The sequence below is a fragment of the Podarcis pityusensis genome, assembly GCF_964106645.2.
Source record: "Podarcis pityusensis genome assembly, chromosome: 2".
Lineage (NCBI taxonomy): Eukaryota > Metazoa > Chordata > Lepidosauria > Squamata > Lacertidae > Podarcis > Podarcis pityusensis.
Genome location: NC_138029.1, coordinates 2,310,253 through 2,332,794, shown reverse-complemented (window position 1 = coordinate 2,332,794; position 22,542 = coordinate 2,310,253). Strand labels below are relative to the sequence as shown.

At 45.5% G+C, this 22,542-nt stretch overlaps 1 protein-coding gene across 1 annotated transcript in view; it reads left to right on the top strand.

Moving 5' to 3' along the window:
- The first annotated feature begins 3,401 nt into the window (after positions 1–3,401).
- LOC308468265 (LIM homeobox transcription factor 1-alpha-like) overlaps positions 3,402–22,542 on the top strand; it is a 92,277-nt gene continuing 73,136 nt past the window's right edge. The window contains exons 1-3 of the mRNA XM_080990322.1: positions 3,402–3,430; positions 13,833–13,919; positions 20,049–20,235. Coding sequence (XP_080846448.1) covers positions 13,862–13,919; positions 20,049–20,235 — 245 coding nt within the window. The 5' untranslated portion in view covers positions 3,402–3,430; positions 13,833–13,861. The remainder of the gene's footprint in view (positions 3,431–13,832; positions 13,920–20,048; positions 20,236–22,542) is intronic.

The following is a 22,542-nucleotide window of genomic DNA, read 5'->3' as shown; positions in this document are numbered from 1 at the left end:
CAAAAACACAAATACGGGTTTTATTATACAGTCTCAGACCCAGTATCTTAGCTCTTGTAGTTTCATATACAAGTTAGGCATCAACCCTGGGCACACTGGCCGCAGAGGAAGCGCCAGAAAGCACCGTGGAGCTTGCTTCTCTTCGGGAGGCGTATATAAGATTGCCACCCCCACCCCCTGCTTTCTAATGTACTCCCTTCTCTTAATGCCCTCCCAAATACAGTAATTACATAGCTAATGATTTTTAAAAGCAGGGCTTTTTTTCAGCTGGAGCTCACCAGAGCTCAGCTCCAGCACCTCTCAGGTGGGGGCGATTGCCATTCTAACAGAACAAGGGAGAAGTTCGTGGTGAGCTCCAGTACTTCTTTTTCTAGAAAAATAGCACTGGTTACAAGAGTCTCCCAAATACTACTTTATAGAGTCCTCAGTTTCATTCAAAACTGATGCAATGGACATGTCTATTTCTAAGCTAAAGACAAAAAATATGTATGATTTCTTTGTTTACACCTTCTGGATACCATGCAGAAAGGCCTAATGGCCTGCTAGACTCATCTCCCGAGTAGCAATTGCCCACTCTCATTATTTAGCTTTTCTAATGCTCAAATAGTAAAGTCACAACGTGTGCATGTCTGCTGAGATGTTAGTCCCACTGAGGTTGGACTAAACTCCCAGACAAGCATGTGTCAGATTGCAACTTCAGTACCTGGGGAGGAATCACTCCAGTCAATACTTCCACTTGCTTTTATTTTCTCTGAAAGAAGGAGCATAATGGCCTAATGCAAACCCTTCAGGTTCTGAGTTTTCTTTTCTTTTTTTAATTTTTTAATTAAATTTTATTTAACATAATTATTACAAAATACAAGCAAAATACATACAAATACATACATACACATTTTTTCAGATAAGCAGGTTTCTGATAGGCTGCCATGGATGTCTAATCAGAGGGCGAATGCTTACAAAATATGTCATTTTCACAGCACTGTTAACATTATCAAAAGGACAACTATGTGTTGATGTCCTGAGAACTTTTCATCTGGTCTCTCAGTGCCAATAAATCCTCCTTCCTCTGATCGTCCTTTGCACGGCCCTCACTATAGTTCTTAGGCAGCCACTGAAAGTAAAGTTAACTTTGTCTCAAAATTAAAATCTGAAACGGTGGTACTATCACTATCCCATCCATGGGCGTAGCCAGGGGGCAGGGGGGCTGCTGCCCCCATCAATAAAAATCAATAAAAATACATAGCAAACTGAGGTTCTTCCCCCCCTCCAACAAAAATCCTGGCTACACCCACGATCCCATCCTAGTATGTATCAACTGCCCATATGGTGAATTGTCTATAATTTATCAGTGGGTTTTCTTTAAGCAGATGTTGTAAATCTCTCGTCTGCACTTTCCTTTATTATATTTAAACAAGTATTCCTGGGGATGAATGGGATGCGCAAGCACATAGGTAGACATTTGAATAATTTTATAGCACTGCAGTTTGACTGATCAATCAGAAATCTTTTGAACAATTAGAAAGATGCCTCTAAACAGGCAGCAGCATTTTATAGTTATTTATTTGTAAAGGAAGTACATAAAAAGAAGAGAATCTGAATGAACAACTTGGGGTGGGGGGGACAGAACACTTTGCCATTTGATTCTAAGTTAAGACCTGAGAAAATGCTTTAAAAGTAGCACACCACTGGTATTATTTGCCCAGTCAGTTTAAACAAAAGTATTTATAATACTTCAATAATTTTTTGGTGGGAGTGTAATTTACCCGGGTCCATACTGCACATGTGGTGGCATGGCCCATATATTCTCTTTGGGGAATTTCCCCCCAAACTATCAAATCCTGATCCAAAATTGATCTCTTAGTCGTCTCCTGGGGGGGGGTAGAGTAGAGTTAGTCAGGTGTGGAGGAAGGGTGCTTTGCAAAGGGGCTGGCAGGTAGGCAAAGCTGGCAAGCAGAGTGGACCAAAGCTGCAGCCCCTAGTATAAATAAATAAGTAATATTCCCAACTTTGACCTGGGGCTGCTTATAATATATTATACAGTCGTGAAAACCAAACAGTTGCAATTCCAAAAAGTGCAAAACCTTCCAACTGGAACAGAACAGAATTGATTCAGTAGAAAGGTGTCTTCCACAAAACAAACACCTTAACTGTCAAGGGTAAAGAGCATATATGAAAAAAGATACAATAAATATGTTGGACGCCCCTCTAGGGGGAGGGAGTTCCTTCCTGCCACAGCCTAGAAGTTCCACAATTTTAAGCAGGAGGGAGAGCAATTGTGGTTGCTGTGCACATTGCAGGATAGTTGTGCATGCATATGGCTTCTTTCCCTACACAGAGATTATTTTAGGAGCAACACATTGTATCAGGAAGCATCGTCTGCCAAAGTAATGAGTATCTATTTATTTACTACATTCATGCGCCACCTTTCCTCCAAGGCACTCAAATCAGTGTACATGAATCTCTTCCTCCTCATTTTTATCCTCAGAACAACTTTGTGAGGTAGGTGAGGCTGAGAGGCAGCGACTAGTCCAAGGTCACCCAGCAAGTTCCATAGATGAATGCTGGCCTTCCAAGTGCTAGTCCAATGTTTTCACCACTGCACCACGAAGGAAAGGAAATAACTCTGTGTGCGATCAGGAGGCACAGCTCCAGGTACCAGAATTTTCCACCGTATTGTTTTCCTCCTAGTCATAAAAACAATACCCCCATCTGTCAGAATATCAAAGCGAGAACAATACTAAACTAATGGGCATGTGCCTTGTAGGGGGCAAGGGGGCAACCACCCCCACTCAGCCAGGGGGCTCCCAAAGTGACCTTGGGCCAGGCGCTGCATCTCAGCCTAACCTACTTTGCAGGGTTGTTGTGGGGGCTAAAGGAGGAGGCAGAGAACCACGTGTGCCACCTGGAGCTCCTTGGAGAAAAGGCTGGGACACAAATGCAATTAATACAATAAAATAATAGAACAGTCTTTACTTGTTTGAAACGGTCCCCGCTGAGGAGGATGGAAGCCTAGTCCTTAAACTGTGCCTGCTGATTCCAAACACACCGGGCAGCCGTAAAGGGAATATTTATCCCTGCTCTCCAAGGGACTTACTCCTAAGTAAGCGTCCACTGCTCTTCAGCCTGAAGCAGCAAGGGGCGGCTTTGAAGGACTGCCCTCCCTTCCTGATTCCTAGGAATGACAAGTAGCGCGGGGGGGGGGGGCAGGTTCAAGTGGGTGGAGGTCGCCCATACATCCCTCCTGGCGCGCCCCTGGATGTGTCTGGAGTATTCACTTTCATTTCCACCCCCCTTGCAAGCTTTAGACAATAGGGGGGACCCCCACCCCATCATCTTTCCCCTCCCCTCCTCCCCCTCCTCCCTCTCCTCCTCTCCTTCGCAGCCGAAGGCAGAGCGGACGAGCAGAGAGGGAAACCAGCGCCGGAACCGGGTAGGTCGCGCGTTTGGCCGAGATCGAGAGCTTCGCGTCCGGGTGGGGGCTCCGAAATACGGAAAGCCGGGGGGGCAGAAAGAGAGAGGATCTCCCGCGGTTTCGCCTCCAGGCTGTTCCTCGCTTCCCTCCCCCCCCTCCCCCGCCACTGGAGCGGTTCCTTACGAGAGAGCCTTGGAAATCCTTCCCTAAGAACGGGGCGAGGGTTCGAGTCGCGTCGCCGGCCTGCTCATTTAGAAGAGCGGTGGGGGGGATTGATCTGGCTTCCACCCCTAAACTAAGTCCTCACCCACCCCAGAGTGTGCACAGGCTCTCCCCGCCACCTCCCAGGGGGGACCCCTTCAATCGACGGGAAGTTTTCTTAAGGCTGGGCAGGGAGCCCTTTAGATTGCACCTTTCGTTGAAAGGGGATCCCGTTGAACCGTGCGCGCCTCCTCTCCTAGCGCAGGATCTCGGGGTGATCCAAAGCGGCTGACTGGCAAGAGGCTCCAGGCAGAGAAGCGCGCGCCGGCAGAATTCGCTGTGGGACTCACCGCCACAAGGTCCGGCGACAGCCACGCACAAGCTCGGGAGGCTTTTAGAGGACTGATTCGTGGAGTATGAGGCGTCTCGTCGGCTGCTATTCAGCATGGCTTATAGGCTGTCGCCAGGGTCAGAGGCCGCGCTCACTGAGTTGCAGGCGGGGCAGGGGGAGGCAGCAGCAGGAAAGGGCTTTTGCGCTGGGCTCTTGCCCGCGGTGAGCTGCCCAGAGGCGCCTGGTTGGGCTCTGCGACGCTGCGCTAGACGGACCTTTGGGCCTCTTCTTCTGTGCGGCGGTTATGGAGTTTGGGGCGTCCTATTTGGCAGGGTGGGCGCGGGGAGGCAGGGGAGAGTTGCAGCACAATCCTAAGCACGCTTCCTCGGAAGGAAACCCTGCACTTTTCAGTGGGACTTTTTCTCGAGGAAGCGCGCCAAGGAACGCAGCCTTCCCGACCTGTCCATTTAGCGAATTAGGCTCGCTTAGGCTTGGTTGGGATTTCACATTAAGTTTGCCTTCCATCCAGGTGAGCATCAACTTCCAAGCAAGGGGCACCATCTACCCCATAGCTTGACGCGTCCCAAGTCCCGTCGGTTTCAAGGGGTCGGGGAGGCGAGCGCTTCAGCCTCTCGTCTGGCAAAGCACGAGGACGTGGGAAATGGGTTCCGTTCGGGTGGATCGTGCCCCTGGTTTGGGACGGAAAGGAGTCGGCTGGAGTGGACTCAGTCTGCTGAGCGTCTGCTAAGCGTCGAGGGTGATTTGTGTGAGAAGCTGCGGGGAAGGAGGACTGAGTACCGTCCGCATGAGGTCGAGACTACTTGGGGAATGAAATCGAGAGGGCGAGAGAGAGAGAGAGAGAGAGAGAGAGAGAGAGAGAGAGAGAGAGAGAGAGATGGGACTTGCTTTTCACTGCTTAAAGAGTCCTAGCGAAGGGCACTCCTCCTCCTCACTTCCCAGACGCTTCTTGCCAGAGCAAAAACCGCGCTGTCTTGGGGTGGGGGGTCTATATACATACGATATATCATATATGTGACAAAGATCGGTATGTGACCGTCAGAGGAGCAACTGTGCATTGGCAGAAGTCTCTTTCAGTGAGTTTCTGTTTGCAACCGGGACAAATATTATTCCAGGGGCACGAATCGCAGACTTCTATTTATATCGCTGGATGCATTAATTTGTCCTAAAGTCATTCTCGCAAATAACGCAAGCATTTCGATATATAGTATACCGTTTGTGTGTGTGTGTGTGTGTGTGTGTGTTGTTGCGTGACTTGCTTGCGTGTCGCTACTGTTCTGACGGACCGGCTACTAAGCTGCCCGTGTCTTTAGGTAAGGAAGGTGAGACTTGGCGCTACGACCCTTCAGTCATCATCCAAAGAGTTCTGCTGGCGCAAGGGTGTGAGAGAGAAATCGGATATATTATAAACGATGAAAAATACCGTATAGCAGCGCGCGCACGTGTTTGCATACCTGTGCCCGATTTTCTATGGCAGGGCGCTTCTCCACGTTCCTTCGCTTCCTGGGTTGGTCGGTCCCTGGATGCGCATCGGGACAAACAGGGAAGTTGCAGCGCGCCAGGCTCCTTGTCGGACGGGCTCCTGCGATGTCGGTTATAGTTCTTTTAACTTAGATTTGAGGCGCATGTTGAGGACCAGTTGCGCATCCTCGTGTACTTAGTTCAGTTTATATCGCGCAGACAAACCCTGAACTCCTCGAGGTTGAGGACGCTGCGTGCGCTTCGACTTAGGACTTCCTCGCTGCGTCGCCAAATAGGACCCTAGTAAAGTTATGTACCATGCAAAATACATACTGCTATGCCTTTATGACGCACCTTCTAGAGTGCTGGTAAAAACAAAATCAGGGCACGATCCAGCCAAATTTATGCCTGCTCCTAAGCATACTTGCCTCGGAGTAAGTCCCAGGGAACTCGGCGGTGCTTTTTTCGGCTTATGCACAGCTAGCTGCACGACCCGGAGGCATTTTAAAAATCTAAAAAATCTCCTTGAAATAACTGAGAATGGCCTGGCTATTATGATTTCATATTTGAAGAAGCATAGGCGGGTTCACATATATCACCTATTGTTCACACAGCGTCCGCGTCAACGGGCTTTCATAGCGTCCCAACGTGCAAAAAGAAGGATTCTCCTGCAGCGAGAAGCCTACGCTCCGCGCGCGTAAAAATTGGTAGCTTCAATATGTGGATAAAAGTTTGCCACGATTTCCTAGTATTCTATAGGGAATGTTATGTCTCAAGCCCCATCGATATTGTCTCTGGAAGATGCAGTGATCGAAAAGGAATTTATTTTCAAGAGACATCTCAATTCTAAACACATTGTTTTACTTGTAAGTAAACTCTAGTCAAGTGTGATTTTTTAAAAGCCACCCACTCTTTCCGGCCTCCACCCCTCCCTTGATAAACTTGTAGGCAGATTCCAGAACAATACATTGTGCGAGTCTGCTCTGGGGAGAACAATTCTGAAGACCTGCGCAGCGATCTGATACGTACTTACCTGCGAGTAAACCCCGAACCCAATGGGATTTACATCTGGTAAAACATGCAAATGCTTATCCTGTTAACCGTTTTGTTGTGTGATCTGAGTTCTGGAAGTCTTAAAGTCATCAGGCGGCTATTGAGATAAATGGAATTTACTTGCAACTAAATGTAAATGATCGGCTCGTTAGACTTATTAAAACTTAATAACCTCGGTGTTAGACGCAATTGAAATCCATCAGCCTTGTGAGAAATATATTTAGCATCCGGATGTGTAGCAGCTTAAAGCAGTGCCGCCACTGATGCACAGCTGTCAACTTTTCCCCTTTTTTAAGGGAAATTCCCTTATTCCGAATAGGATTCCTCGCAAAAAAAAGGGAAAAGTTGACAGCTATGCATTGATGCCTTTTGACTCCGCTGGGTGTAAAAATATACAATGGTTTTAGAGTGCATTGGTCAATTAATTTTGGCAAGCCCCTAGGAAAGTCGACAGGTCAAGGTTTTGAATGTGATCTTTGAATGAAAAGCGGTATATAAATTTAATAAGCTGTTATTATTGTTTTTCTTATTATTAATTTATTTGCTTGTTCCTGTATTTTGCATGAAGTTTTAATTTATTGTAATTATCTTTTGCTTGCTGTTGTGTTCTATATAAATGTTTGTAAAGTGAAATTTAGTTATTTGTATCTTACAAGAAACTCAAGGTTCTCCTCCTCCATTTTATCCTCACGCGATCACATCAATCCTGTGAGATAGCTTAGGCGGAGAGATTGAGACTGTCCCAAAGTCACCCGGTGAGCTCCATGGCGCAGTGAAGATTTGAACCCAGATCACACACCTCCGCACCCGCTTCAATGCACCACGCTAACCACTGCACTAAGCTATTTTATTTTTGCTTCCTCCCCCTCTGGAGCCTTTGCTGAAAGGCGATTTTATAAATGTGAAAAATATGTATATATACAAGGGGGGGGAATCAGTATTTTCCTTTAGGTTCATTGTGGGCACGGACAGTTTGAAAACAACAACGTGCTTTATGTAGCGTAGACAGACCCACAAATGTATTAGTCTTTTAAGGTGCCACTTGAAGCATTATATTTTTCACAGCATGTCTTAAGTTAAGGTTGTCGAATCCGAACTGTTACTTTAAAAAAATAAACGAGAACCGTCAGCCCTTTCAAGGAAATACATAAAAATATTGAAATGCCGCATCTCAAAATAATAACCTACAAAGTGTAACCCGCGTCGAAGCACAGAAGTAACTTTTAAAACCCCCAAAAAACATCGGATTCAAAAAGTTGGTGCTTAACACAACGTATAAAGCGGGCTGGATAGCTAATACAAAATGAAAAGGAACCTAGAGGCAATTTCCCCCTATTCATGACAGAAAATGCCCATCTAATTGAAATGTACGGCGCAACCTGTCTAGTGTCAACGTCTACTCAGAAGTAAGACCCACTGAGTTCAGGAGAAGTTACTTTTAAAGTAAGCGTGTATATATATATATATGACCTCAGCCTCAGAAAAACTGGAGAGGAGACGAGAGAGGAAACAGAGGAAAGCTTCTCGTTTTCCTAAAGACTCACAAACGCAACAATTAATGTTCAAGATCTCGCATCGCTTCCCTTTGGCCGAAGCGCCTGTTAGCGCAAGAGCCTTGGAACAGAATCCATTCTCTTCTCCAGCCGTCCTTTTGGGGGGCGAATAGAGCACAGAGTTGTTCCAATTATTGTTGGTTGGGTTTGCTGGGGAGGGTGGAATTTCCCAAGCCCCTTTCCAAATAATATACACTTTAAAAACAGGCGGACCAAAGAGAGAGGGGGAGATTAAATTGCGCCCCAAAGTCGAGCATTGATGAGACCCGGGTAGCAGCGCCTCGGCCGCCGCCAGTCTCGGAATTCGACTCCTCGCCGCCTCGGAGGAGAGACGCTCGTGGAAACGCGGCTCTTCTGCTTGGTCCGGGCAGGCGCCGGGCCATCGCGGCGAGTCGGCGGAATGCAAGAGCCTTCCTTGGCCGCCCCACTCCTCCCCCCCCCCGCCCGCCTCCCCTTCTAGCTTCCTCCCTCTCGAAATGAAAAAAAGGAGTCAGGATCCGGACAGGTGGGCGGGGGCAGGCGGGGGTCCCACAGGTCGAAGCGGCAGGCGAGCGGCCCTAGATCACAGTTTCTTTCATCACGACCAAGGTACCTGCCTCGGACACCCGCCCCCACCCGCCCCGTTCTCTGTGTCCCAATCCGTTTTCCAACTCCTCCTCTGCCTGTTCCTGAGACACCTTGGTCCCCACAGCTCTTGCTTCTTCCTGTCCAAAGCAGAGGAGGAGCAAAGTAGGATACCCTACCAGGTACTGAATGACAGGTAGAAGTAGCTGGTCACCAGAATCTGATGATATAAGTTTATTTACTGAGAAGTAAACCTGCAGAGGATTATAGTCTAAGGGCACAATCCTAACCAAGCCTATTTGATAAAAAAAGGCGGGAAAGGGTTTTGTTTTGTTTTAACTTGGACTGCAAATGGAGAGAGACCTTTTGTTCTTGTCTCCATGCAGTAGACTTAAAGTCGGGATGGAGAAACAGTGGCTGGCCAGATGTTTCTGGACTCCAGCCCCCATCATCGCTGACCTTTGGTTCTGCTGGTGCAACAGCGTCTAAAGGGTCACAGGCTCCTGACCCCTCAGCTATAGGCTCCCATGTTGGCTGCTGCTATTAAGGCATTCCCTACTTCTAGCATCTCTCTAAATTGGGGTGTTAAGAGCTACTAGTTGCACTCCTGAACTTTTCTCCCATTGCCCTGCCAATGATATCTATGCACACTGCTTAATTGTGGAAGTGATTTCTAGGGACTAGGCAGCGAGCAGGAATGCCAATGGCAAAATCTGGAGCCCGTCACCCTGCCATGTTTCCCATGCCCTGCTCTTAGTCTTAGAGCAGGAATTTGCAGCTTGAGTGCTGGGATTAACTACTCCTGAGAGTAATGAGAATTAAGAACATCAGTGAGGAATAAGCTAATCAAATCAGGAGAAACTCCTGTAAGCAGCTCCACTCACAGAGAAGGCCGCCCCACGGTATCTCTGTGTGATTTACTGTTCAGGCCAGTCTCCTTCCAGTTAGGTTCTGTGGTCCTTTCCCTGCATCAGGTGTCACACAGGAACTTCCAATCATTCCCAGCACAGAGACCCAGGGGATGTCCCTCATTTCTCAGAAGCTAGAGAACCTGATCTAGGGAAAGGAAACCCCCCCCACCCCCCTTTGGAAGGTTTGCCTTATGACCAGATCAGATGGTTGTGCTCTTATTTCCCCAGTCATCCATCCACATAGTCACAGCCTGGCACTCACAACATAGTGCATCTTCTGCTTCTAATGGAGACACCAGCAATCCTCACCTACAACTCCAGCCTGACTGGGCAACCTCTCCTATAGCCTGATGGCTCACCTTGGCTTACTTTCATTTGTCATAGATGGAAGCAGTTTTGTCTTAGAGGCTTTGGTGTGGCCATGGGTGTCCAGACCTTAACCCTCAGATAGAATCCACTTTGAATGCCTTAAAACACTGGGCATGTGCAGAGTGTCACCTTCCCCTTACTGCTGATGGCTGACTAAATTCAGCTCCTTCACACGTGGGGTTAGGGGACTGATTTTCAGGCAGGCTGAAATCCCAGCAGCATTCCACTTTTAGAATAGCTTCATATTGTTATGTGCCACCCCAATTAGCATTTATTAATTTCTAGGGTTTAGCGCGCCCCCCCCCCCACACACCTATAACAATATTTTCATTTTGGCAGCCCTTATTCCTGTGCCATTCGCTGTGGCTGACATTTTGAAGAGGCTGTAATGTTAGGAAGGGAAGAACCAGAGCATGGATAAAGAAGATATTGTGTAACGCTAAATTCATTTGTTAGGTCTGTTTTACTTCCTTGGTTTTACCTCAGAAAGCCTGATTTATGCCCTTATCTCTTACCTACCATTTGCTTTTGCATCCCACTCTCAGTAATTCCCAAGGCTGTAAAGTAGGCTATTATAATAATTAGGGTTCCCAACTTTTCAACTAGCTCCTGTAGCTGTGTTTTTAATAGCAGCTCAGTCTGTGGAAATGAGCAGGTAATATGTTTCCTTTTGCTCTGAAAATCATCTCCAGCTAGTTCCTGCTGATCAAGCTGCTGTTGGCACACCTAAAAAGGTTGTCTGAAAAGTTGACAAATAATCTAATTATAACCTCATATTACCATTTATTGCACCAGACACACACCTTAGGCTAGGAGAAAGTAGCTTGCTTGGTAAAGGTAAAGGTAAAGGTAAAGGTAAAGGTAAAGGTAAAGGTAAAGGTAAAGGTAAAGGTAAAGGGACTATTAGGTCCAGTCATGGCCAACTCTGGAGTTGCGGCGCTCATCTCGCTTTATTGGCCGAGGGAGCTGGCGTACAGCTTCTGGATCATGTGGCCAGCATGACTGAGCTGCTTCTGGCGAACCAGAGCAGCGCACGGAAACGCCGTTTACCTTCCTAACAGAGGGGTACCTATTTATCTACTTGCACTTTGACATGCTTTCGAACTGCTAGGTTGGCAGGGGTGCGGACTGAGCAATGGGAGCTCACCCCATCTCGGGGATTCGAACCGCCGACCTTCTGATCGGCAAGTCCTAGGCTCTGTGGTTTAACCCACAGCGCCACCCGTGTCCCTAGCTTGCTTAAGGCCATCTATTAAAGAAGGAAATGCCTCTGAGTTTGTGCAGAATGCCTTTCTCTCCCTAATGAAGAATCACAGTTAGCATTCACACATCTGGCATGAGCAGGAACCATTTCTAGGTATGAACCCACAACACGTATCTGTTTTAAGAAGCTAAAGCCAGATCTCGGGTCCCAGAAGTCATGTAACTAGTCTTTCTGGCAAATGTTTGTGGAGATGCAGTGGGTAACTTCATGTGCTGAAGAACTAGAACAGTCTGGCAAGTGCATTGCTCAAATCTCCCCTTGGCCATAAACTCACAAACTTACATATTTATGTGCAAAGCTACTCAGAGGTAAGGCCCACTTTATTCTGTGGGACTTCCTCCCAAGTGGGTGGGTATACTCAATCTCCTTGAGTGGCCATTCACTATCTCTCAGCCACAATCAAAAATATGGGGGTAAGAATTCACAGGAAAGTTACAAGGACTATTGACGTATTTTTATTTGTTTGTATATTTCTGACCTTTCTATATTCCCCATCAACTAAGTCCTCTGGGTGGTTTACAAAATATTAAAAATAAGTTTTAAAAATACAGACTAAAAATAAAAAATAAACCAGTATCTCTATATTGCCAGCATAAAACTAACGCAAGCAGAATATAAACCAATACAGTGGTACCTCAGGTTACATACGCTTCAGGTTACATACGCTTCAGGTTACAGACTCCACTAACCCAGAAATAGTACCTCGGGTTAAGAACTTTGCTTCAGGATGAGAACAGAAATCGTGCAGCGGCGGCAGCAGGAGGCCCCATTAGCTAAAGTGGTGCTTCAGGTTAAGAACAGTTTCAGTTTAGAACGGATCTCCAGAACGAATTAAGTTCTTAACCTGAAGTACCACTGTATAAAACTAGTCTAAAAACCAGCAAGGGAAAAAATATTAACTGGCATATTAAAAGGCACGAGTGGGGGGCGGGACCATAACGGAGGCACCAGGTGAGCCTTTCTGGGGAAGGCATTCTATAACTGGGGCACCGCTATGCAGTGGTACATCTGGAGCTGGACCTCTGGGCTGAAATCCAGAGCCCACAGTCCAGAGGGTGGCAAATGGCAGGGGGGGGGGGCAGCAGCAAACAGGCACGAAACCAGCATCCAAGCTGTCATGAGCATACCATGGCCCAGTGAGGCTGATTTTGGGGGCCATAGCATCCTTTTTTCTTTTCTTTTTTGTAAGCCAGAGATGGGGGGGGGGCTGGCCAGGTATGTACATGGTTACATATATTTTTTAGTTTTCCCCCATTAAGGATATCATTTTCTATAATAAAATGAGGTATAAAGGTAAAGGTAAAGGTACCCCTGACCATTAGGTTCAGTTGCAGACGACTCTGGGGTTGCTGCGCTCATCTCGCTTTACTGGCCGAGGGAGCCGACATACAGCTTCTGGGTCATGTGGCTAGCATGACTAAGCCGCTTCTGGCGAACCAGAGCAGCACACAGAAACGCCATTTACCTTCCCGCCGGAGAAGTACCTATTTATCTACTTGCACTTGACGTGCTTTGAAACTCCTAGGTGGGCAGGAGCTGGGACCAAACAACAGGAGCTCACCCCGTCGTGGGGATTTGAACCGCCGACCTTCTGATCAGCAAGCCCTAGGCTCTGTGGTTTAGACCACAGCGCCACCCGTGTCCCTAAAATGAAGTATATTCCCAAGTAAATATGCACAACTCTAATTTATTCCTTTAGTCTAAAAGATGGTGCTGTTAAGTGAGTTTAAAATGGGAAACTGCATAAGTTCAGAGAGAATTCATTTTTCATCAGGGTTGGCAAACCATTGGGGGGGGGGTCCTAATCATACCAGGAATATAGGAGCAGTTACAAAGCATGGGGTAAGGGAAAAAAATAAATGTTAATTATGTACTGAAATAATACAAAGGAGGACCCCAGAAGTCCACGAAGCCTAGCATCTAAAACCATCAATTTGTGCATCAGTGCCACCACCCCAAAGGCCCTGTCCCCATGCCCACACACCACCAGGCAGGGGAACCTCAAGGAGGGCCTCTGGTGAAAGTCTTGAGTACGTATATGCAAGAGATAATCCTTCAGGTAACTTGCTTAGGGCTTCGTTTAAACATTGGAGGGCTCAGGGGGTTGGACTCGATGGCCCTTGTGGTCTCTTCCAACTCTATGATTCTATGATTCAGAAAAGAACTGGAAGACAATGTAGATGATGAAGCCCGGGTGTGATCATATCTACCAACAGATGGAGTGGGGGGGGGCATAGCTGGTCTGCTCTTGTGCTTTTAAGGTGCAGAAGTCAGCAGGTGATGCTTTTCAGAGCACAGTGATTAATACTACCTACGGTTAATATTGATGGCTGATAGCACAGAAGCAGCAGCCGCTGAAACAGTTGGCAACCCTATAGTGAGATGGCGTACATGGGGAGCTGTAAACACTCTTGTGTGCCATCAGAGGCACAGACGTCCCACTGCCAGAAAAAATTAAAAATAGCAGCCCCACTCCCAAAGCTAGAACAGTATCCAAGAAAATACACTGAGAGTACCTAGCCCTTTTTGGAGTTACTTTGTTGGCAAGCACTTGAGAAGGCAGAAGTTGGATCTATGCAGAGCAAGAATTCCCAGTTCTCCTTCATCCTGCTTGAGTCCAGCTGCTGCCTGCCAGCCTCCCTTGCCCTTATCTCTCTCTCTCTTTTATGACTAACTCTCTCCTCCTCCATGGCAGGTCCATCCTATGCTTGCCAGACCTGGAGGATGAAGACGGAAGAGGCTCCATCTTGTCTCCAGCAGGCCACGCCCGTCCTGGGCTATGGTGAGTTTCTGATCTAGGGAAGCATGTGTGCAGCTCCACAGGTGGGGGGCAAATGCCCCACAATCCAGTGGTCTTGGCTGAATGTCTGCAGTGATACTCAGGCTCCAAGTAAGTGCTAGACGGGCCCTAGTATAACATCAGCTTCAGAAAATCTTTCTTGGTTCTCTAGACTCTGGTTAAGGGAACAACAACAACCCAGACTAGGATGCCCTTTGCTAATCCAGAAGCAAACCTGCTACTTAATGTGAATTAAAGCTCACTGATGCAAAATGCAGAAAGGTTATTTTTGAAAAGCAACGTCAGGACAGTGAACTTGAGTGTATGTAGCATTCTCCTTAGATGTACAGTATTATGTTGACTGTTTTGTGCAAACATACACACACACATTGTTTTATCGCCCCTTTGAATTGTTTTCATGAAATTATTTTTCATTGCCTTGAGGAATATAGCACCTTATATAGAGAGAATCTACTATTATAATTAATACTCAGCAAACACATGACCACAGTAGAAATACAATGCCTATAACAAATTCAAAAAAAGGAATGTCAAGAAATGAAATGTGTAACCTTAATGACGCTTTTAGACCCATAAGGACAATAAAATACCAGTGGTGAATGTAATTCTGTTTATAATGGATAACAACACAGGTTGTTTATCACTGACATCCTGATATAACCTGCTCATTAACGTCTAAGTTTACACAAGCCAGGATTTTTTAAAGGCAATAGATGGGTTTTCTTATTTCAAATGGCGTAGTCCTACACAGTTTCCTAAGTTCCTGCTGGCACAACCAACACGTGTCAATGTTTTTCTCAATAATCATGATGGCTAAAAGTATTCTGAGGATGGGGAAACATCAGCATTCTGAAAACCATAGCATGACTTTTGGAGCACTTCTAATTCCTTTGGAAAACAAAAGTGGTGCATTGACATTGATTTGTTGTTGTTTAGTTGTTTAGTCGTGTCCGACTCTTCGTGACCCCATGGACCAGAGCACACCAGACACTCCTGTCTTCCACTGCCTCCCGCAGTTTGGTCAAACTCATGCTGGTAGCTTCGAGAACACTGTCCAACCATCTCGTCCTCTGTCGTCCCCTTCTCCTTGTGCCCTCCATCTTTCCCAGCATCAGGGTCTTTCCCAGGGAGTCTTCTCTTCTCATGAGGTGGCCAAAGTATTGGAGCCTCAGCTTCAGGATCTGTCCTTCCAGTGAGCACTCAGGGCTGATTTCCTTCATAATGGATAGGTTTGATCTTCTTGCAGTCCATGGGACTCTCAAGAGTCTCTTCCAGCACCATAATTCAAAAGCATCAATTATTCGGCCATCAGCCTTCTTTATGGTCCAGCTCTCACTTCCATACATCACTAATGGGAAAACCACAGCTTTAACTATACGGACCTTTGTCGGCAAGGTGATGTCTCTGCTTTTTAAGATGCTGTCTAGGTTTGTCATTGCTTTTCTCTCAAGAAGCAGGCTATCGCCATCTGCAGTGATCATGGAACCCAAAAAAGTAAAATATCTCACTGCCTCCATTTCTTCCGCTTCTATTTGCCAGGAGGTGATGGGACCAGTGGCCATGATCTTAGTTTTTTTTATGTTGAGCTGCAGAGCATATTTTGCACTCTCCTCTTTCACCCTCATTAAGAGGTTCTTTAATTCCTCCTCATTTTCTGCCATCAAGGTTGTGTCATCTGCATATCTGAGGTTGTTGATATTTCTTCCTGCAATCTTAATGATGAATTCTGCATAAAAGTTACCTAAATAAGCAGGGAGACAATATACAGCCTTGTCGTACTCCTTCCCCAATTTACATTGATATCAATTTAGACTGATATCTTGTGCTAAATAAGAAGGATCTCCTAGCACCTCTCCTGCCAGATACTGCTTCTGTTCTATATTGGATAACAAGGTCTTTTATAATGTTGAGGAGTTGTGGGGAAAATGCAATTCATGCATCCTTTATTATCCCCCATTCTTAACAGTACAGGAACGCTGACCTTTCCACTCTCATGTGCAAAATATACAGCAGAGGGCAACTACCCCCATGCAGCCTATGCATCTTTACTCTGAAGTGGGGCTTACTCCTGAGTAAGTGTGCACAGGACTCCAGCTCATATTGCAAGCTTGGCTTGCCTATGCAAGCACTGATGAAGTCTGGGGGAAAATATATCCCTCTCAGTAACTTTCATACAAACAAACTGAAGCAAATAATGCACGGAAGGGAGTACAGAGACCTTTGGAATGGCATCTCTGGGACAATTATGCCAGAGAGTTTCCACTAAAGCAGCAAACCTTGGCATTTTGCCGTTAAATAAACTGGAATAATGCTGCATAAGTGAGGGTTGTTTTCTTGAGCTCAAACCAGCTCCATTTCTTTATGACTTTTAATTTCAGTATGATTATGGGCATGTGCAGGCGGAAGATGTGGGTGTAAAGGCAATGAGAAGAATGAGAACAAAAGTCCTTGCTCCCAGGTATTACATTGGCCCCCTACCTGCCCTGATTGTGTGTCTGTGTTCAGCATGCCAATCCAAGGAAGAGAGATCTGCTGCAAGTGCTGCCCAAGTGAGCCTGTAAAGGCCCTTTTAGTATAACTGGTGGTAATACTTGGGTTGTGCTGGAATCCCAAGCTCTTGATTCACTGCAACTTGAATTGTTTTATGAAATTGATGTGTGTGGAGAAATCAGAAGTCTAGAAATGGAGACGGGGACTGATATAATGCAAAGGAAAACAGTGCTCCCCACACTTTTAAGAGTTGCATAGAAGAGGGAATTTTGAAAGGTGCTCCCACTCGCCGCAAAAAGATTATCAAGAGACTGCAATCAAACCAGAAAAAAATTAAGCTGAACATTGCGATTCAGGACTTTGTCCTTTTGCTCCAAAAATTCATGGGATTACAACAGTCACCAATCTTTGGATAAATCTATCATATGTTCAGACCAACTTATTTGTCATATTTTATGTATTCTGGTGCTATGTTAACCCTTAAATATCTTTCAAAATTTCAGCAAATCACACTATACTGAGTGTGCCCTTCTTAGAAAACATGCATGTCTCAGTGTTTAAGCAGACCAAAATTGCAATCCTACAATCACTTACCTGAGAGTAAGTCCCATTCAGCTCAATGGAGCTAATGTCTGAGTAGACATGTGTAGAATTACATTGTTAAGTTTGCTTTCCTAGATAAAATAACCATGAAGTTTTCATCTGAATTTGAAATCCCCTCTTTTTAACCTGGTAAGGGTTTTTTCAAGGCTTAATTTTTATTTTTTAAAAAAGATACATTTAAATTATAGCCTGGAAAAGAGGAGACTGAGAGTAGATGTGATAGCCATCTTCAAATATCTTAAGGGGTGTGACATGGGAGACAGAATATGCTTGTTTTCTCCTGCTCTGGAGGGTAGGACTTGAACTAATGGCTTCAAGCTACAAGAAAGGAGATTAAACATTTGGAAAAACTTCCTGGCAGAAGGAGCTGTTTGACCGAGGAATGGTCTCCCCTGGGAGGTTGTGGTCTCTCCTTCCTTGGAGGTTTTTAAGCAGAGGTTGGATGGCTACCTGCCATGAATGCTTTGAGATTCCTGCATTGCAGGGGGTTGGACCAGATGACCCCCAGAGTCCCTTCCAACTCTGCAATTCTATGATTCTATGAAGGGAGGGAGCAGATCCTATGCTGTTGGTGTGTTCTGGTCCCTCCTCACTTCCTCCATAAACTACATCTTATCTCCACCCTAATAACCATCCAGCTGGATTATTGCAACCTTCTGCCCCTTGAAGACAGTCAGGATGCTGCAGCTAGTATCAAACGTGGCTCTGTGGGCCATGTGACACCAACCCTTAGGGAGTTGCCCTGGCTGTCTATATGCTATGGTTTTGATTTTGGTCTACAAAGCCTTATACAGCACAGGACCCAAACACTTGAAAGAGCATCTTTCCCAGTACATCCCGCCTTGGGCCTTGAAAATGAGCCAGGGAGGCTCTGCTAGTAGCGCTGGCAGCAGCATTGCCCAGCTGCTGATGACAAGGGGCACAGACCTTCCCCACTGTGGTATCCAATTGTGGAACAAGAGACTAGGAATGTAAGGAGGCAGCCATTTCCATCCCGTCCTATGTTCACCACAATCAGCACTGCTTCTGTTCCACTGCAGTTCAGATTCCACTGAAATCTGTTATATGTCTTGCTATCCACTATGGCCAAAACTATCATCATTAATTACTCAATCAGTTTCAATACATTTCAGTGGAAAGGAAACATCAAAGACATCAACATCTTGGAGGCTGTTTTCCACTGTCAGTTTATTTTATTTTAATGTTATTTTTTTGTAATGCTTTAAAGGTTTTTTTGTAATTTTACTGTATCATTTTATATTATGTCATATACTGTGGTCTTCAGATGAACTGCAATTTAGAAGGGAATTAATGATAACAGTAACAACTGCAACTGCAGGTTAGGCAGAGTCTCTCTGGGGTTCCAGGCAGGCTTCTCTCCCAGCAGGAGCCACCTGTGTGCAAAGGCTTACTCCAGAGCCCTGGCTCCTCTCCAGCACCGAGATGGCAGCACACAGCATCAGTCGAGTGCGAACACATGCACTCACACATACAAGCAGGGAAGCCCAAAAGGAAAGGAAGTGCGCCAACAAGACCCAGCAACCTCCGCACTGAAGATGATGACATGCACTTGGCAGAAGCTTAGACTCCCTCACTGACTCAGCCCCAAGCCACGTCCAACACACTGGAGAGGGTGTTTATGACCCACCTGCACTTACTTCCTTATCTGTTGCAGTCCATGCTAGGAAGTCTTTGAACGGCTGCCATAGATTGATGCACAGATAATCCTGATCAACTCAAGCAAGACATTTAAAAAGTTATCTCCTATTTGAAGTGAGGTATGTCCTGCTTAAGCCAAAGTATCCGGGGTGGTAGAGAGGGCTGGATATTGACTGAATGGATGAAGCAGGGTCAAAGATGCGCAGTAGTGACAAGAGCATTGTAAAGAATGGAGTGTGGGGAATCTGCAAGGAAATTCTCTGAGCTTCAAGAAGCAGAAGGACATTTTTATTTATATTCTTGGGATTGGTTTTTTAAAAAGTTTTCTAAACTATGAAGGGATGTATGTTTTCAGGATAAGGGGAAACTTCTTAAAAATGATATTTGGGATTCAAAAAAATAATCAGATTGATTACTAATATAAGTAAAATTTTATAAATAGTGGAATGAGCTATGAGGGCAATTGGTATTATACCCATTTTACAGAAAGAAGAACTGTAGATGAAAAACTTTCTTCATGTAGGACTATGGAATATTTCCCATTGTAGTGACAGCAGTATAAAACACATATTATATGGATAAAATATTTTAAATGCTCTGTTACCTGTTGAGTGCTTTTGGGATGAGGCAGGTTAAACAAATTAATCATTAACGTTCCAATATTGTTTGCTTGCTAAATTTATATTCCTTGCTTCCTCCCAAAGGTGGCAAACATGTAAATAACAGAATACAGTACAATTAAAATGTCTAAAAACAGTTTTAAACAATATTCTAAAAACAGATTAAACCTTTTAAAACAACACTTAAAAACTAAACAAAAACTGGGGTTTTTTTGTTTTTTAAAACCACCTACTCTCACAGCTAATAATTTAAGAGTTGCCAGGAACAGATCTTTCAGCCTCCAATTGCCTGGGTAAAAATGAATATTTCTATATTTTTCCTAAGTTAATGATGAGGGAGTTGGACCACCGTCCCTATGAAGGTCACTCCACAGTTGGGTTACCACTATTGAGAAGTATTGAATGTTCGAAACAACGGAATGACTTCAAAGTCACAGAATCCAAGTATGAACCAAACTGCAACATATAAGCTCCAACTATAGTGGGGGCGGGGGGAGTACGATTATACAAGTTGCACCATTTGCGTACAGATTGTGGGTTCTTTTCAGCAATGAGTTCCTGGGACATGAACCACCCGAGTGTTCTGTTGCAAAAGCATCCCCAGGCAGGGTATCCCAGCAGGTCACGCCATAGACCCGCAACACACCAGGCCTCCTGGTTTCTTTGTAAACTGTTCTCATTGATGAGGAGGACCTTTGAGTTTTGCAATTCATTGTTGTTGTTGTTCCCTGCCATCAAGGCTCAGAGTCCAAAATGCGGGAGGTTTGTGCTGGCTGCAACACCCCGATCTCCGACCGCTTCCTCCTGAGGGTGAATGAGCGTTCGTGGCACGAAGGCTGCTTGAAGTGCGCCGCTTGCCTGCAGGCTCTCTCCGGCACTTGCTACTGTCGCAACCGGCAGCTGTATTGCAAGCATGACTATGAAAAGTAAGTGCCTGGCACCTTTTGATTTCTACCCCTGTGGCTTGGCAGAGCAGGCTGAGGTGGGGAATGGTCAAGGGAAAGATGGGCCCAAATAACTTTGTTACCTGGGCGGTCATTTCTGTAGTCACCAGTTAGTTAAATATCCACCGTCATAGTGGAACTGGGCAGGCATTGTCGTCCTATTGGCTGCCATGAACATTGCTGTGATGTCACAGAAGGTCAGAATAGTCCAGAGCTGGGCATCTAAGGGGGACGTGAAAGACCTCAGCGCTGGAAATCTAGAGCCAAGTAATATGTTTCATTGAATTGTTGGTGCAAATCAGTTTATTTATTGTGGAGAGCTTTTGTCAGCTATTTTATGGTGTGGTTAAAGTTTGTATCACATGTAGGCTCAGAGACGTAATCTTTTCTTATCCAGTGGCATGATCTTATTGCCATGTGATAGGTGAATTGACTGTGAACAGGTTGCTAAAATCCATTATGAGATCAGGATTAAAGAACAACTGTGTATTCAGCTGCAAAATAAATCTAAATTCTGCAAACAGAAAATAAGTTATGCATATTGAATATAATTGCTTTTTAAAAAACCTTATTTTTGGATAATTTATTCTGCTGCCTTGAACATGGTTTTTAAGGAACAGTTTGGCACACTGGGGAATAATGTGCATGTGGATGGCAGGAGGGCAAAGAGACACCCCCAGGCTTCACTGCCTGCCCAGGAGAGCCAGAAACACCCCCTTTCATTAACAAAAATGAAAAGGATAAAGTAGCATGATTCCATGTCAGACACACAGAGTCTGTGTTTGCACAGCAAACCCTTGGATTCATTACATATATACAGGGTTGATGATAGCTAGCTAAGCGGTAGCACTGCATAGGTAGGGTGAATTATTATTGCCAGGACGCAATGCTGGAACATGAGTCAGCACCAGAGTGATGCTACTGCAACTCGGAGAAAGGCAGCAGCTGCGGTGCAACAGCTTAAGGTGCCCAGACTCCGGGTGGAGCAATCAGCAATATTCATAGCAGGAATTCTGGGGTTGTTTGTTTTTCCTTTATGGGAGGGAAGGAAGGCGGAGCACAGCGGAGCACAAGGAGTCTATTATTATTATTATTATTATTATTATTATTATTATTATTAAAAGCTTTGTATATCGACTCTTCCCCTATATATATATATATTTCTCTCTGTGTGTGTGTTTTCTTTTTGTAAATCTACCAAAGAATAAAATAAAATATAATCAGGATTAAGGGGTTGTCTCAGGACAGTGGAGGGTTATTGTATTTTTTATATTCTGTTGGGAGCCACCCAGAATGACTGGGGAAACCCAGCCAGATGGGTGGGGTATAAATAATAAATTATTATAATATGATGCTGCTGCTGATGCTGTGTGTGCTGTGTCCTGCTGGTGCCGCGGTGGTGGCCCTTGCCCTTCTTCTGATAGGAAACGCTCTGCAGGAGAAGACCCAAAAAAGGGGGGGTACAGAAGGGCCAGTTGGCGGGGAGTGAGCAATGCCCCTATTTTCATCTGAGGAATGTTGGAGGCTGTACACCTTGTACATTTGAAAAAGAGTGTGAATTTGAGAACAAGCAATACTTGTGCTTCCCTATACAGTCATACCTCAGGTTGAAGTTGCTTCAGGTTGAGCGCTTTCGGGTTGTGCTCCGTGGAACGTGTTACTTCTGGGTTTCGTCGCTCGCACATGCGCAGACAGTCGAAAAGACATCACGCGCATGTGCAGAAGTGGCAAATCGCGACCCGCGCACGTGCAGACACGGGTTGCGTTCGCTTCAGGATGCGAATGGGGCTCCGGAACAGATCCCATTTGTATCCAGAGGTACCACTGTATGACATTTCCTCTCAAGAATTACCAGGCCCATAATTCCTTGTGCACAGGCAGCAGGGCAGGAGCAACAAAACACTGTAATAAACAGGACCATTGATCTCAGGTACAGAGGAAGCTAGTGCTACTGGGAGGATGTACAGGCCCAACGTATATATGACTAAAACCCACCTCAAGGGGTCGTTGTGGGGACTGAATGAGGAAGGGGAGGACCCTTTGCCTTCCCTTCCTCTCCCTTTTTACATTGGCCTTCCCTTCTTCTTCCTTTTCTGGCCCCATTCTCACTATACATTTAACGCATATTCAATGCACATTTAAAGTACTTATTCCCCCCCCCCAAAGCATTGTAGGAATTGTAGTTCACCCCCCACAGGGCTATTGCACCCTTAACAAACTACAGTTGCCAGGACTCTTGGGGAGAAGCCGTGTAGTTTAAATATGCATTGAATGTATGGTGTGGACATG